The sequence below is a fragment of the Falco biarmicus genome, chromosome 13 (assembly GCF_023638135.1).
Source record: "Falco biarmicus isolate bFalBia1 chromosome 13, bFalBia1.pri, whole genome shotgun sequence".
In the NCBI taxonomy this organism is placed as follows: domain Eukaryota; kingdom Metazoa; phylum Chordata; class Aves; order Falconiformes; family Falconidae; genus Falco; species Falco biarmicus.
This window is the reverse complement of record NC_079300.1, coordinates 13,325,214-13,337,795: the sequence shown is the minus strand read 5'-3', so window position 1 is coordinate 13,337,795 and position 12,582 is coordinate 13,325,214. Positions and strand designations below refer to the sequence as shown.

Here is a 12,582-nt window from a genome sequence, read left to right as displayed (position 1 = left end):
GCCCATGATGGGGTACCAGCCTGCCACTTACAGGGTGCTGCCCATCCATGCCAGCACACCATCATGGTGGAATTAGGGCCCTTTGCCCCTTACCATTACAAACATTCCCACAAGCACCTTATTTTAGCTGAGTGCCTCAAAACTAGAAAGGTTCTAGAGGGAACTTGGTCGATAAGGCAAGTGGTGCTGTTCCAGTTTGTTGGTGTCTGTGTGTTGCTGGTGAAACTGTTGTTCCCATTTCCAGAAAAACTCAGTTTGCCACAGGACAGGGTGGGGGCTGCTACTTGTATGGTTGTGATATTTGCACAAAGTACCAGTTTGCCCATTTTTCCCATGTATTGGTTTCTGAAGAGTGCAAAACAGACTGTTCCCAGAACTGGAGACCTGTGGCTAAGTCGTGATGTTCCTCTTCTCTCTTGCTCCTCAGTGTCCCATCAAGTATTAGCAGTGAACCAGAGGATGGGCCACGGCTGTCCCTGGCAAAGAAACCCATGCCAAAGCCAGATCGAGAGTTGAAGGAGGGTAAGTCTGATGAAGATGTTTCAAGAAAATCAGGTTTTCTTCTGTCACTAGAGGCTACAGACTGCAAAGGCCGGCTGCTGAGTAATGAGGGCCAATCCTGTCTGAAGAGGTTGAAGTTTTGTTTAAGAGACAGAGAAATTGTCAATGCTGTCACAGCATTTCTGGGCACTGCTCTGCTCTTGGGCTTGCTTTTCCCACCTGCTGAGCTGCTCATTAGAGAGCCATGAGATGTGGAGCTGGGTCCTGCTCACCATGGGGAAGGTAGCACCAGCAACCAGTAGTCTTTTCCCCAAGTACTTTTAAGATTTAAATGTTCCCTGTTGTCTAGGCTGCTGAAGGATAGATGCTGGAGGCATTAGGGTTTGGGAACTTTGGTTTGGCTTTGCTAAATGTGCTGGATAGCACCATATTAAAAAACATTTCTGTTTGCAGACTGGCTAGTTATTTCATGTTTTGGTTTATATCAAATCACTTGGTTTTAGGGCCTGTCGGCAGATATTTCAACTAATTTCAGCACATTTTCAGCAACCAAAGAAGATACCATAACATTTTCTACTACAGACAAGATTTCCCCCATAACAATTTTGAAAAACTGTATTGTAGCCAAATACCAAAGCATTCTCCTCACTGCAAAACAATGGCATCTCAAGCCAGGAGGCATCTTGTGTCTCTAGTGGGCCAGCTCCACAGCAGCAGGCAATTAAACCTCCCCGTAATGCAATGGATGGTTGCACTTTTTGGGGAATTTCACAGCTTTCCATGGCCCAAGTTGTCCCCAGCTGCTTAGCGTTATGTTCAGAGTATTGTTATCCCTTCCCTAGCCATACATAAAATAGGTGAATACCGCAGAAAGATGCTGTAGAGCTTGCTTAAGCCAAGCGCTGGTTGATTTATATGTGTTGGCCTGTTTGCCTTCTGTAACCAAATAATTTCAGAGTGTGTCTTTCTCTGTTTTTTCTTCTCTCTCTGCCTTTGTTCTGGTTTAGTTGCAGAATGTTTCCAGTTTACAAAGAAAACTGAAACCATTCAAAAAGAAAATGGAATTTTTGTCCATCCAGCAGCTTCCTTTCTCTTTTGTCTTTTTTTCTTTCTCTCTTTTCACTTGGAAAAAGAAAAGGCCAAAAGAGAAAACGAAAACCCCTTTTTAATTTTGTACTTCTCTTTTGTACTTTTCTCCTTCCCCCTTCCTTCTTTCTGCCATTTCCTTCACTCCCAAAAGCCCAAAAAGATCCCCAGTTTCTTGGGGTGTTTTTCACAGAGCACACACAGGGGAACGGGTCTCTCTCTTTGCTGGTGCTTAGAGGCGGTGGGGGCAAGGAAGGCAGCCAGGAGTGCGCACCAGTGTGGTACAAGGGTTCAGTGTTCACAGCACAGGGCAGCCCCCGCTGGTTCCCTGGGAGGAACAGAAGGAACTGGGGAAGTGGTGAGTGATGCCTTCCAGGTTCATCTCTCGCATGCTTACGGCTGGGGGAGAGCAACATCCGAGGGGGAAAACTCAGCCCTGAGTTGGAGAGTGCCAGGGGTCTGGAATTCAGAGTCCTGTTTCTGATCCAGCTGCATTTATAATAAATGCTATTATGGAGCAACAAGAACAGCAAAGTGAGGATGAGGAATGTCCCATCTTTTCCGGTTCCAAGAATCCTAACTTCAGCAATAAAGTTGTGGGCTAGTGGTGGGGCTCTGCCCTCAGGGTTACATGTCCTCCATAGGCCAGGGAGACCTTCCAAAACCACACAGTATGCCTCAACAGACAGGAAAAATAGTAATTATAAAAACAGTTTAACAGAGAAGTTTCCTTGTGCCACATGGTGAGAGGAGCTCTGTGGCTCTGTTTCCTCTGTTTTATTGTGGCTCTGTGACAACAGATAATTTTCCCCACAATTTAGATGCATTTCGCCCTCCTCCTGGAGAAACATCTGGTTTAGGTTTTTATTGTTGCTATTTCTTGTGTTCTCTCTCTTCGAGCAGATGAGGGGAAGAGGCTTCAGAGGATGGTGATTTAGTGGCCTTGCCACGTTTTTCTGATCAGGCAAATTTGATGGGGATGGATCCAAATTTCTTGTAAAGAGCTAATCTCTCTCTTCTTGTCTGTTCACTCAGCGTGTGGCAAAGCTCAGTCGCCCTGTATCAGGCGGGAGCCCAGCCACAGTTGTACTCCCATCCCAGGGATGCTACCTGGGACGTCCAAAATGCAACCGAGCTTCTGGTGGGCAGGGGGAGGCAGCTTGGAGGCAGGGAGAAAGGGATGGCAGGGATGACCATGGCAGCTCCTCTGCCTCTGCAGAGGAGGATTGTCCTCAGGGTCCCCCAGCTCACCCACTCGCAGCCCCACTTCTTGGTGGAGAACAAGCGATACTTGCTGCAAGCTCGGCACTGCATTAGTTTTTCTGTGTGTGTAAGACAAAAAACCCACTGATGACAATTGCAGAGAGCAGCTTTCCATGCCAAGCTGGCAAGATCTGCACAGCTCAAATGCAATGGAAACTTATGGTTTCCATTGATGTTGGCTGCTGGGCAGGAGAGCCAAGTTAGCCAGTGTCCGTGTCTCTCATCGTGTCTCGTCAGGTTTTGGCATTTTCAGGCTGTGATCACTGCGTTTGCAAGGCAGCTAATGAGAAGGTGGAAAATGCTGATGCTCTTGCAGCAAATGGATTTAATCTCTGTGTTTCCATTGTTTCTCTTTCTTTTGTTGCTGATGTGAAGCTAAACTCGGCTCTCTGCTGTGAAGCTCTTTCCCTGGCAACACACCCGGGTGACTTCAGCTGGCCCTCAGCCACGGTACAAGATGTCAACGAGGCCAGGGCATGTTCGGCAGGGTTGTTTTGTGTCTCTTTCCATCAGGGGGTCCGCTTCTTTACAGCGACGTGAAGTTTGTCTACAACTCACAGCAGCTGAATGGCACCCAGCGAGTACTACTGGATAATGTCATCTCGGAGGAGCAGTGCCGAGAGCTTCACAGAGTGGCCAGTGTGAGTAGGCAATGCCCCTGCGTGGATGTGACTGCCACCTGGGCTGAGTATCTGATGCTTTCCCCAGCATCTGGCTTGTTAGAGCTGAATGTGTGATCAACCCCTGGGGAGGCTCTGGGTTCATACCTCGCTCTTGAGTCTTGCAACTGATGCCAGGATGCCCATGGAGAGCAGTCGGATGCTTCCTAACACATCCATAACTGCAGCACAGGAGCTGCTGCTCTATCTTGGGCTATTCTTGGAAACACGCTGCAAGACAGAGCCTGTGCTCTTTGCCCTTGTTGTATCTATATAGCTCCTTGCCCCGTGTTATAAACAACCCCAAAGGATGCTCATCCACAAGCCTGGTTAAGCCTTCTCATTCATGGTTAACTGAGCCTGGGAGGGATTGTGGGTGTCTGAACATCCCCGGCTGGGAGGTCGCTGGCTGTTTTCCAGCATTTCAGAATGGACTGTGTTCCTGGACAGCTGCAGCACCTGGGGGATTTGGGGAAGAGGGTGGCAGGTGCTTCTATTGCCGCTCCCCCTCTCCTGGGGAACCAGTCCACTCCTAACGTGGGTTTGTGTCCTTCAGGGGATCATGCTGGCTGGAGACGGTTACAGGGGAAAAACCTCCCCTCACACCCCGAATGAGAGATTTGAAGGAGCCACTGTCCTCAAAGCCCTCAAGGTACCATCTCCTTCCTCCTCCTCTCCCATGCCCTCCCTCCCAGCCGGTGTGCGGCACTGACCTCTCTCGCGCCTTCTCCTTGCCCAGTATGGCTATGAGGGCCGCGTCCCGCTGAAGAGTGCCCGGCTCTTCTATGATATCAGCGAGAAGGCTCGCAGGATCGTTGAGTCCTACTTCATGCTGAACTCCACGCTCTACTTCTCCTACACCCACTTGGTGTGCCGCACCGCTCTGTCTGGTGAGGGCTCAGGGGACCACCGGGGCAGGGCTGGGAGGACAGGAGGGGTCCAACCCCCCACGGTGGGTTTACAACTGGGGGACCCAAGCCTGAGAGTAGGTTGGTTTTGCCTGACGCTTAGACTGGTGGCCAAGAGCTGGGGAAAGTCACCATCCCTAAAGCAGCAAAGGGTGGGCACTGCTGTCCCAAAGAAGCTGATTTCTGGGATGTCTCTTGTTTTTTATGTCTCCAACTTCCTCTTTTCTTCTCTCTCTTGCCTCTTCTCACTGTCCCTTCTCCTTTCCATCCCACTCCCAGCTCTCCATCTCGCTTCCCTGCAGTAAGGAACAGGGAGAGCTGTGCAGATCTGAGTCCTCAGATGTTGCCTTTTCTCCCCAGCCTTGCCTTTCCTCCTCTCACCTGTGAACATCGCCTGGAGTGGGGTCGGGGCAGGCTGCCACCCTGGGAAGAACCCCACACACCATGGCATTTCCATCTCATCCACCCCTTCTCCTTCCCCCTTCCTCCACATGGTCCTGCCTAGGCCAGCAGGAGAGGAGGAATGACCTGAGCCACCCCATCCATGCTGACAACTGCCTCTTGGACCCTGAGGCCAATGAGTGCTGGAAGGAGCCTCCTGCCTACACCTTTCGGGATTACAGGTAGGAAGGAAGGAAGGAAACAAAGGGGGAGCTGCTCCCAAGGGCACCCAGGGACCCCCTGGAGATCCAGCAGGTAGTTTCTGCTGGCAACAAGCATCGTGGCTAAGCTTCAAGGCAGAGTTTTAACTCTAATGCCTCTGGGATATTTCAGGGTCAGGAGATCCCAGCTGTGGCCCACAGCACTGTGTCTCTGTCAGGTGTTTTTGGTGCAGAACAGGAGGGTGAGAGCTGGTAGGACCCAGGGGACATTTTGAGAATTGTTCCCTAGGCGAGAACTGTTGGTGCTCAGCTGTGGCTCTGAAATGGGTGTACCTTGGGTAGCCCCGACCAGCCCTGCAGTGGGTCCTCTCCCGCTCTGGCATCCCCCACCCACATCTTGGTGGAGCGATGTGGGATCTGTCCTGGGGGTCGGGTCAGCCGTGAGCCCTCCCTGCTGCTCCCCTCAACGACGGTCTTGTGCTTCCTCCCCTAGTGCCCTCCTGTATATGAATGCAGATTTCGAAGGAGGCGAGTTCATTTTCACTGAGATGGATGCCAAAACTGTGACGGTAAGTCAGTGCTGTGGACCAAATGTTGTTCGTTGGCAGCCCGTGCTCAGGGGCTCTGGGGTCCCCCAGGCAGCCTGTGGCTCCTACCGTGCAAACAGCCCATACAAAAACTTGCTGTCAGAGGTGCACAGACCTCTTCCACTCCCAGAGGCTGTGCAGAGCTGGAAGCCTGCAGATCAGGGCTTTGCACCACCCCTGCACAGGCTGAGGGAGGGCTGATGGTTGTCCCTGCCTGGAGGACTGCTGAGCTCCCACCCCATCTCGTGGCCGAACATGAAGCGATGCCTCCATACATAGGCAGTGCCTGGCCCAGGTCTCTTGCTCCAGAGTGGCTCACAGCAGTGGACATCAGTCCCTGAGATGGATGGGGCACAGGCACGAGCCCCCAGCTCTGTGTGGGGTCATTAGGGAAGCCGGGCACCCCCTCCATGACTGGACAGAGGGTCTGGGCGCCATGCTGGGGCTCTGAAGTCCGGTAGATGCTGGAGGGTAGACTGTGTCTACCTAAGTGCCTGAGGGCTGATTTGGTTGGTACTTCTGCTGCTGAGGTCCTGCAGGATACCTCTTGTGAACTCAGCAGAGAGAAGAAGGGCATTTCACAGCCCAGGCCAGGGTTAGCCTGAACCTTCCTGGAGTTATCCGTGGCTCTCTTTTGCCATAGCTGGTCACCTGCAGGCTTTGCAAGAACTGCGTGCCACCATCTCCTTTGTGTGTGACACCTGCACAGCAGGACCAAGCCTCACACCTCCCTATTTACCCCGCACATTTTTGCAGCCATGCCCAGAGCTCTGCATGTCCTCCAGAGCAGCTCACTGGGGTGATGCAGAGATGCCCAGTAAGGTCTCAGGCCCTGGACCACGGCAAGCCCAGACAAGGCCAGTGCGTGCAGCCATGCTGCTCCTTGCCACCCTGGTGTTGCCTGTTTTCCCACAGGCCTCCATCAAGCCCAAGTGTGGGCGAATGATCAGCTTCTCGTCAGGAGGTGAGAACCCCCACGGGGTGAAGGCAGTTACCAAAGGCCAGCGGTGTGCTGTGGCTCTCTGGTTCACCTTGGACCCACTGTACAGAGAGCTGGTAAGTCCATCCATTATGATATGCGGGGATCTAGAAGGGGTATCCAGCATCCCAGAGGAACCAGGACCATCTTCAGCCTCCTGTCCCAGCAGATCTGTTTTCCCCCCACTGCACGCCCTGCAGCAGCCTTCTCATCCACTGCACCATAGGGACCTGAACTGGTGGCCCCAGGGCTGACTGGTTTTCCCTGCCAGCCTTCTTTTTGAGCACGCCGGGGGTGCAGGGCTGTGTGCGGAGTGGGGTGTGGGAAGCTCTGCAGGGCTGGGCTGGCCATTTCTGACACCTAGTGGCAATAACCTGATGAACAGGGAAGTTCTCCGCAGCCATCCACAGCTCGGAGGCCGGAGCGATGTGCAGCAGCTGCTAGGTCCTCCTAGGTGGTTTGGTAGCCTGAAGTCCATGGGTCTGGGCGCCCGGATGCCTTGCAAGATCTGCGCTGTAGTGCCTTTTACCAGAGAACCTCCAGATTCTGTTTTGAAAGCGTGCTGTGCCAGCCCCTGTCTCCCTTTGATAGCAAACCTGGTCTATTAGAATAAAAGATAAAAGACCAAGCACAACTAGGTGTAGGGAGAGAGAAAAACCCTCATGCCTTTGCCTTGCGATACAGGTGCGTTGTGAGGTTTTTGGAAGAAGCTTCTTTTCAGACATGCACTTTACTGCCTCCCTGCTTTTTGGCACTAGCTGAAATTCTTCCATGCTTGGTGCATGGTAGGAGATCCGCCCTGCCCAGGGAGCTGGAAATCGACATCAATTGGACGGGACAGGAGGGGGGTGTGCTGTGGCTGTGGCTGCTAGCGAGCTGTGATAAGGGAATTGCAGTACCTCAGCTCTGCCCCAACTACTGCAGCCCCTGGAGGGAGGAGAGAACTGAGGTACAAAGTGATTTAATTAATTCTGCCCAGCAAACTGCCACGTCAGGGCCCAGGCTGTCCCCCGTCCTCTGAGCTATACTGCTGGCCCTTGGATGAGCTGCTTGCTGTGAGCCCTCCCAGCAGGCTGAGCCACGCTGAATAAGCTGGGAGCAGGCACTGAAGCTCTGCCGTTACAGTTTCTTACCTTCCCCTTTTGCAGGAGCGAATCCAAGCAGATGAAGTGATCGCCATGCTGGACCAGGAGCATCTAGGACCCAGTGAAATGAATATCAACCCAAAGGATGAGCTATGAACTAGGCCAAAGACTTTTTCTATTATATATTTATTTAATATTGTTAATCTTATTAGAACCCTTCTATTTTTGTACAGAGACGCTGTATAAATTAACAGGTTAATATGGTTGTGGATTTCAGGAGTGCCTCTTCTGTGTTTAGCACAGCTCTTGCTGGGACCCCTTATCCTGTGCCAGCATCTCCTGCTGGGGCTGACTCTGCCACCAGCAGCATTCCCTGTTCTTCTCTAGCACTTCTCAGGACTCATTCCGGCTCACTATACCCCCTTGCAGGACCTTTTTTTTTTTTCTTTCTTTAGCTTCTGCTAGAGAAATGTCTCAGGTGTGCTAACAGCCCAGTCTTGCTGCCCCTGCTAAGTGCTAGGCTGAAGACTGGGGCAGTGCTGCCGTGGGGGAAATGAGCATGAGTCAGTTGTGGCTGGCCTTTCCATCTTGGCATCCTTCACCCTTTGAAATAATGCTTTTTAGGGAAAAAAGCGAAGGAAACCCCAAGCCCTAGCAAAATGCATGTCTCTGTGTAGCCATGCAAAGCTGGAGTCTGGGCATTAATTCTGAGTAGAGCTTCCAGAAATCACCTGCTGGGCAGGGGCACGAGCTGTGCACAGGCATGAAGGGGTTTGATTTGCAGCTGACGCTGGTGAAACAGGGTCTGTCACGCATGTTCAGTCCCTTCTCTGGCTAATACCCTGGGATGCACGAAATAAACTGTTTCACACTTGCACCCTTTGAGCTTCCAGCCCAGTGCTGCTGCTGGTAAATTCCAAAGTTAAAATATCATCACTTCCTGGTCCATGTTGGAAAAGAGCTGAAAGACTTAGGGAAGTTACAGTGTTACGGTGTTGGATGATCATGGTGCGGCTTTGTACTCGGGATGTCCTGGCTGTGTCCTCCAGTCTGGCAGTGCAGAAGCAGCAGATGTTCATGGTGTGGTGGCATCTATTTGCTCAGGGTATTTCTGACCCAGTTTGAGGGTGTTGCAGTGAAAGTACATGTCACATCACAAGAGATTTACTATGCCAGTAACTGCTGCTAAGCTAGTAAATCATCTCTGTCCCATCATTAAATCAAGTCCTGTGCATGGGATCAGAGCAGCCACTATCTCAGTCAGAACAAGCACTAAGTCACGGAATTGCCCATGCCCCAGACATAGGGACAGCTCTTATTTTGACCCAACAACTGCTCCTTGCTGCTAGAAAGAAGTTCCTAAAAGGCCAGTTGCAGCAATCTTCACTGTTGAATTTCTCTCTGGGAAGCACTGCAGGGATCTTGGCTGGAGTTTGCATCCCTGAGCATCTTTGCTCAGCACCCTGCAGCATTGGCACTTTCTCAGTCCTTTTCCGCTCCTCTGCCAGCTTTGGCATTCCCAGCACTTAAAATCTGCAATAGGGAATTGTCTTTTCTCTTTGTTCATGCAGCTTGTGCCTATCCAAACCTTCCAGGCTCTGAAGCACCTTCTTCCCATGCAGAGGCCGTAGACAAGGATGGCCCTTCTGTAGAGACCTCCTCAAAAACTGGTCCTGGGCAAGATAGAGGGGAGCTCAACACATCTAGAAAACAAAATGCACAGACCGGGAAGCAGGCACCATTACCACCTAGAAAGTGATGGAAGAGTTATTTGCTGCACCTCCTCCAATGTCGAATCTGCAGGGGAGAAAGCTCTGCGTGTTTCTGAGCCACCAGAGTGGTGCGTTTCTTTGAGGTTGTCTATTTCCCTTCCTCATAGACCGCTGAAAAGATTTGTTGTGTTGTCTCCCCAAAGAACTTCCCACAGGTCTCTGCCTTCAGACACCCTTCCCTGCTTAAATGCTTCTTCTGTAAATGCTTAAACCCCCTTTTAAAAGCAGCTAGAGGAAAAGCTGGGGGAAAGAAGAGGAAGGCAGCTGGAGACCTGAAACACCAGTTATGCTGACCCCCTGCCTGCACCATGCTATTTCATCCAAGGCTTGACTCCTGTGTGCTGTACCTTCGGTGCAAGTTTGTGCTGCTATTCCCTGACAGCCATGTCTGCCTGAGCGCATCCTGCAGAGCTGCCCCCTCCAAGCAGCTCAGTGCAGCCCCTGCCCTCCCGGGGCTGCAGGGATCCCCCTGGCTGGTCCTCCTGGGGGGAGGCGAGGGGCTGGCACCAGTCATGGCTTGTTTGCTGCTGAGGTGGTTAGCCAGAGCTGTGTCTAAATCCAGGCGGAATAAACTAAACACAACATCTTGGCCTGTCTTTGTCTTTTTTAAGCCAAATATTAGAAGGGGAGACTGGGGGATACGCAGTTTGTCTCACGATGGTGCCTCTCCCTTTGGGGTTTCCTGCCCCAGGCCCTAGGGCACACACAGATGCCCCGTGCTGGATGAGTGTCAAGAGAACTGATGTGGACAGGACTAAGCAAACCTCTCTGTGCGCATTTGGCTGCCTGTCCATCTCCTTTGCTCTGTATCCAGCCGCCTAATAACTTACGTACCATTGGCAAGCTTCAGGCAATTTGGAGAGCAGGAGGAGGGTGTCACAGCCCCTGTGTGCTGCTGGGGTGTGCAGCAGTCTGGGGAGTGAAGCAGGGTGCTGGCTGGCTTCTGGTGAAGCAACCAGCTTTGGTAGAGGATGGTGGAGCAGCCTCAGAAGGATGCAGCATTTCAGGACTCGGTTGCAAACATGACACCTAAATCCCCAAGAAGGGGAAAGACTCTGGGCTGCCTGGGCCACGCTGCTCCCCATGCTGCTCTGCTTACTGAGACCTGCTTGCATTGAAGCCAGGAAACAGGAATGCAGTGAGTCAAAGGCACTTTTCCTGTTTGTTTGTTTTTCCAGCTCTCTGTTCTGGTAAAGTGTAGCTCAGAAGTGGATTTGTAGTTCTGCTGCAGCAGCAGTGGTGGTTGCCAAGTTTATTGGCACGCTGTAGCCTCACAGGAGCAAGTTACAGAGTTCTTTGGTACATGCAGCAAAATACAACGTATGCTTTTGGGTCTCTCTTGTATTGAGTGGGATGGGCTGCTACCAGGGTGGCCTGGCCTCTGAGAAATGAATTTTAATTCTCAGATTTGATGTAGGGGCCTGGGTATCTGCCAGAGCTGTCAGGGTCACATCCAGACTGCCCGCAGGGCATCTGTATCTCTGGAAAAAGAAAGCTAACAACTATACTAAACATACAAATCCCTTGGTCAAATATGCCCGAGGGACAGCCTGGTGCACTGATATTTTTGCTTCCTGCTATGTTAGCTCACGTTGGTTATTCCTTCTTGCCCTGCCAGTGTGATAATTGCTGCTTCCCAAAGCCCTGACACTCAGCAGCTCCCCAAGGAGGCAGTGCCTGAAGTCACACCACTGAGAATAAAGCTGATGTGCATTTCAGTGCAAGCTTCATGGCTCCCAGGCCAGTGCTGAGCTCCTGTAGCCAAGGCTTGGCCACTGAGGGAGTCACAACCTACTTAGGCATTGGCCATTTGTTACACGCACCCCAGTTCTATCACCAGCAATAGCAGCAGTTTGGAGACAAAGATGCTTGAAACATGTCTTAGTTCCACGTTACCTCTGCTGTGCCCCTCCTAATACTAATAGTATATGTAGGGTGGAATTAGCAGGATTGATTTATGACAGTCAACAAGAAAAAAGCCTACTCATAAAGGAAATGTAATGGAATTCTAAAGTATTTAAAAGAACAACTGAAGTGGCTCTGTTTGTGTGTGTGCTTGGGTGCAGCCGTTGCTCTGAAAGCAAAGCCCTGCGTGGTGTTACTCAGTGCCAGGGGTTCTTTACTAGCAAGGAGCTTTGTTTTTGTTTTGACATTCAGGTGGGCCCCAGCCAAGTTCCGTCACCCCTTGCACCAAGCTGCTGCTAAGGACTGCAGGGGGTGGGCTGCTGGAAGAGCCTGGCCTGTGCCACAGCCATGCCTTCAGCAACAGGGAGTCAGTAACATTTCAGGACAATACAGACGGAACGGATACCTTCATTAGGGAGAAGATGAACCATTGCATTTTGCAGTCGAGGTGGCAGTGGAGCGTGCAGAGCTGGTGGCAGCGAGGGCACCAAGGCATGGGCAGCAGTGGCTGGCAGGGGTCACAGTAGGTCTCAGCAAGGCACTTGACACCTGGTACAGAGGGTAGGAGCACATAAAACACCTTGTACATGTAAAGAACCACCCACAGGGACCAGTAGAAAGTCTGAGGCTGATCCCCTTTGGGCTGTAAATCCCTTACTGCAAGCAGCTGCTTAAAGTTTCCCTTCAGCCAAAAGCTCACCCCTGAAACCTCACTTGAAAATATGACTTGCAGGTACTTACAGATTCCTGAACCCATAGTCAAAGAACTTCAGGTATTTCAGCCTTATGTCCAGTGGCTATAGAGTCTAATAAGAGCTGGGCATGTCCATAGGCATTAGCCTGCAAGAGTTTTTGAAGTGTTAATTTTAAGCAACTGAACCTCACCAGTATTGCTGTGGAGGCTTAGGGCCACGTGGACAAGTCTGTCTCCAGCAGCTCCGCTGGATGATGACTAATTTCCATTGATTCCAAGTTGGGGCATAATAAGCTTATAAAATATGGTGTATTTGGACCTTTTGTATGTCCCCTTTATTTCCCAGGATCTAGACTGACAGGCCAAAAATGCAGCAGCTTTGGCCACATTCGGAGACCCAATGACAAGCACTGCAAGCAGCCAGCCTGGCTGAAGACCCTCCTGCTGCCACTCCATCCCACCATGCAGCTGTGTCCCTCTTGCTGCCTCCCCACGCAGCTGCTTGGTCTCTGTCCTGGTGATGGACAATTTGGGTGGCACC

General features: G+C 51.4%; 1 protein-coding gene across 3 annotated transcripts in view; it reads left to right on the top strand.

Moving 5' to 3' along the window:
- Window positions 1–10,026, top strand: part of P3H2 (prolyl 3-hydroxylase 2) — a 75,110-nt gene extending 65,084 nt beyond the window's left edge. For 2 of the 3 annotated variants that reach the window (XM_056358731.1, XM_056358734.1), the window contains exons 8-15: window positions 428–522; window positions 3,364–3,491; window positions 4,066–4,161; window positions 4,249–4,399; window positions 4,923–5,040; window positions 5,513–5,588; window positions 6,522–6,662; window positions 7,734–10,026. In XM_056358731.1, coding sequence (XP_056214706.1) covers window positions 428–522; window positions 3,364–3,491; window positions 4,066–4,161; window positions 4,249–4,399; window positions 4,923–5,040; window positions 5,513–5,588; window positions 6,522–6,662; window positions 7,734–7,826 — 898 coding nt within the window. In that variant the 3' untranslated portion in view covers window positions 7,827–10,026. Of the gene's footprint in view, window positions 1–427; window positions 523–3,363; window positions 3,492–4,065; window positions 4,162–4,248; window positions 4,400–4,696; window positions 4,791–4,922; window positions 5,041–5,512; window positions 5,589–6,521; window positions 6,663–7,733 lie in introns of those variants that run through there. The other variant, XM_056358732.1, reaches the window with a different exon arrangement.
- The last annotated feature ends 2,556 nt before the right edge of the window (window positions 10,027–12,582 follow it).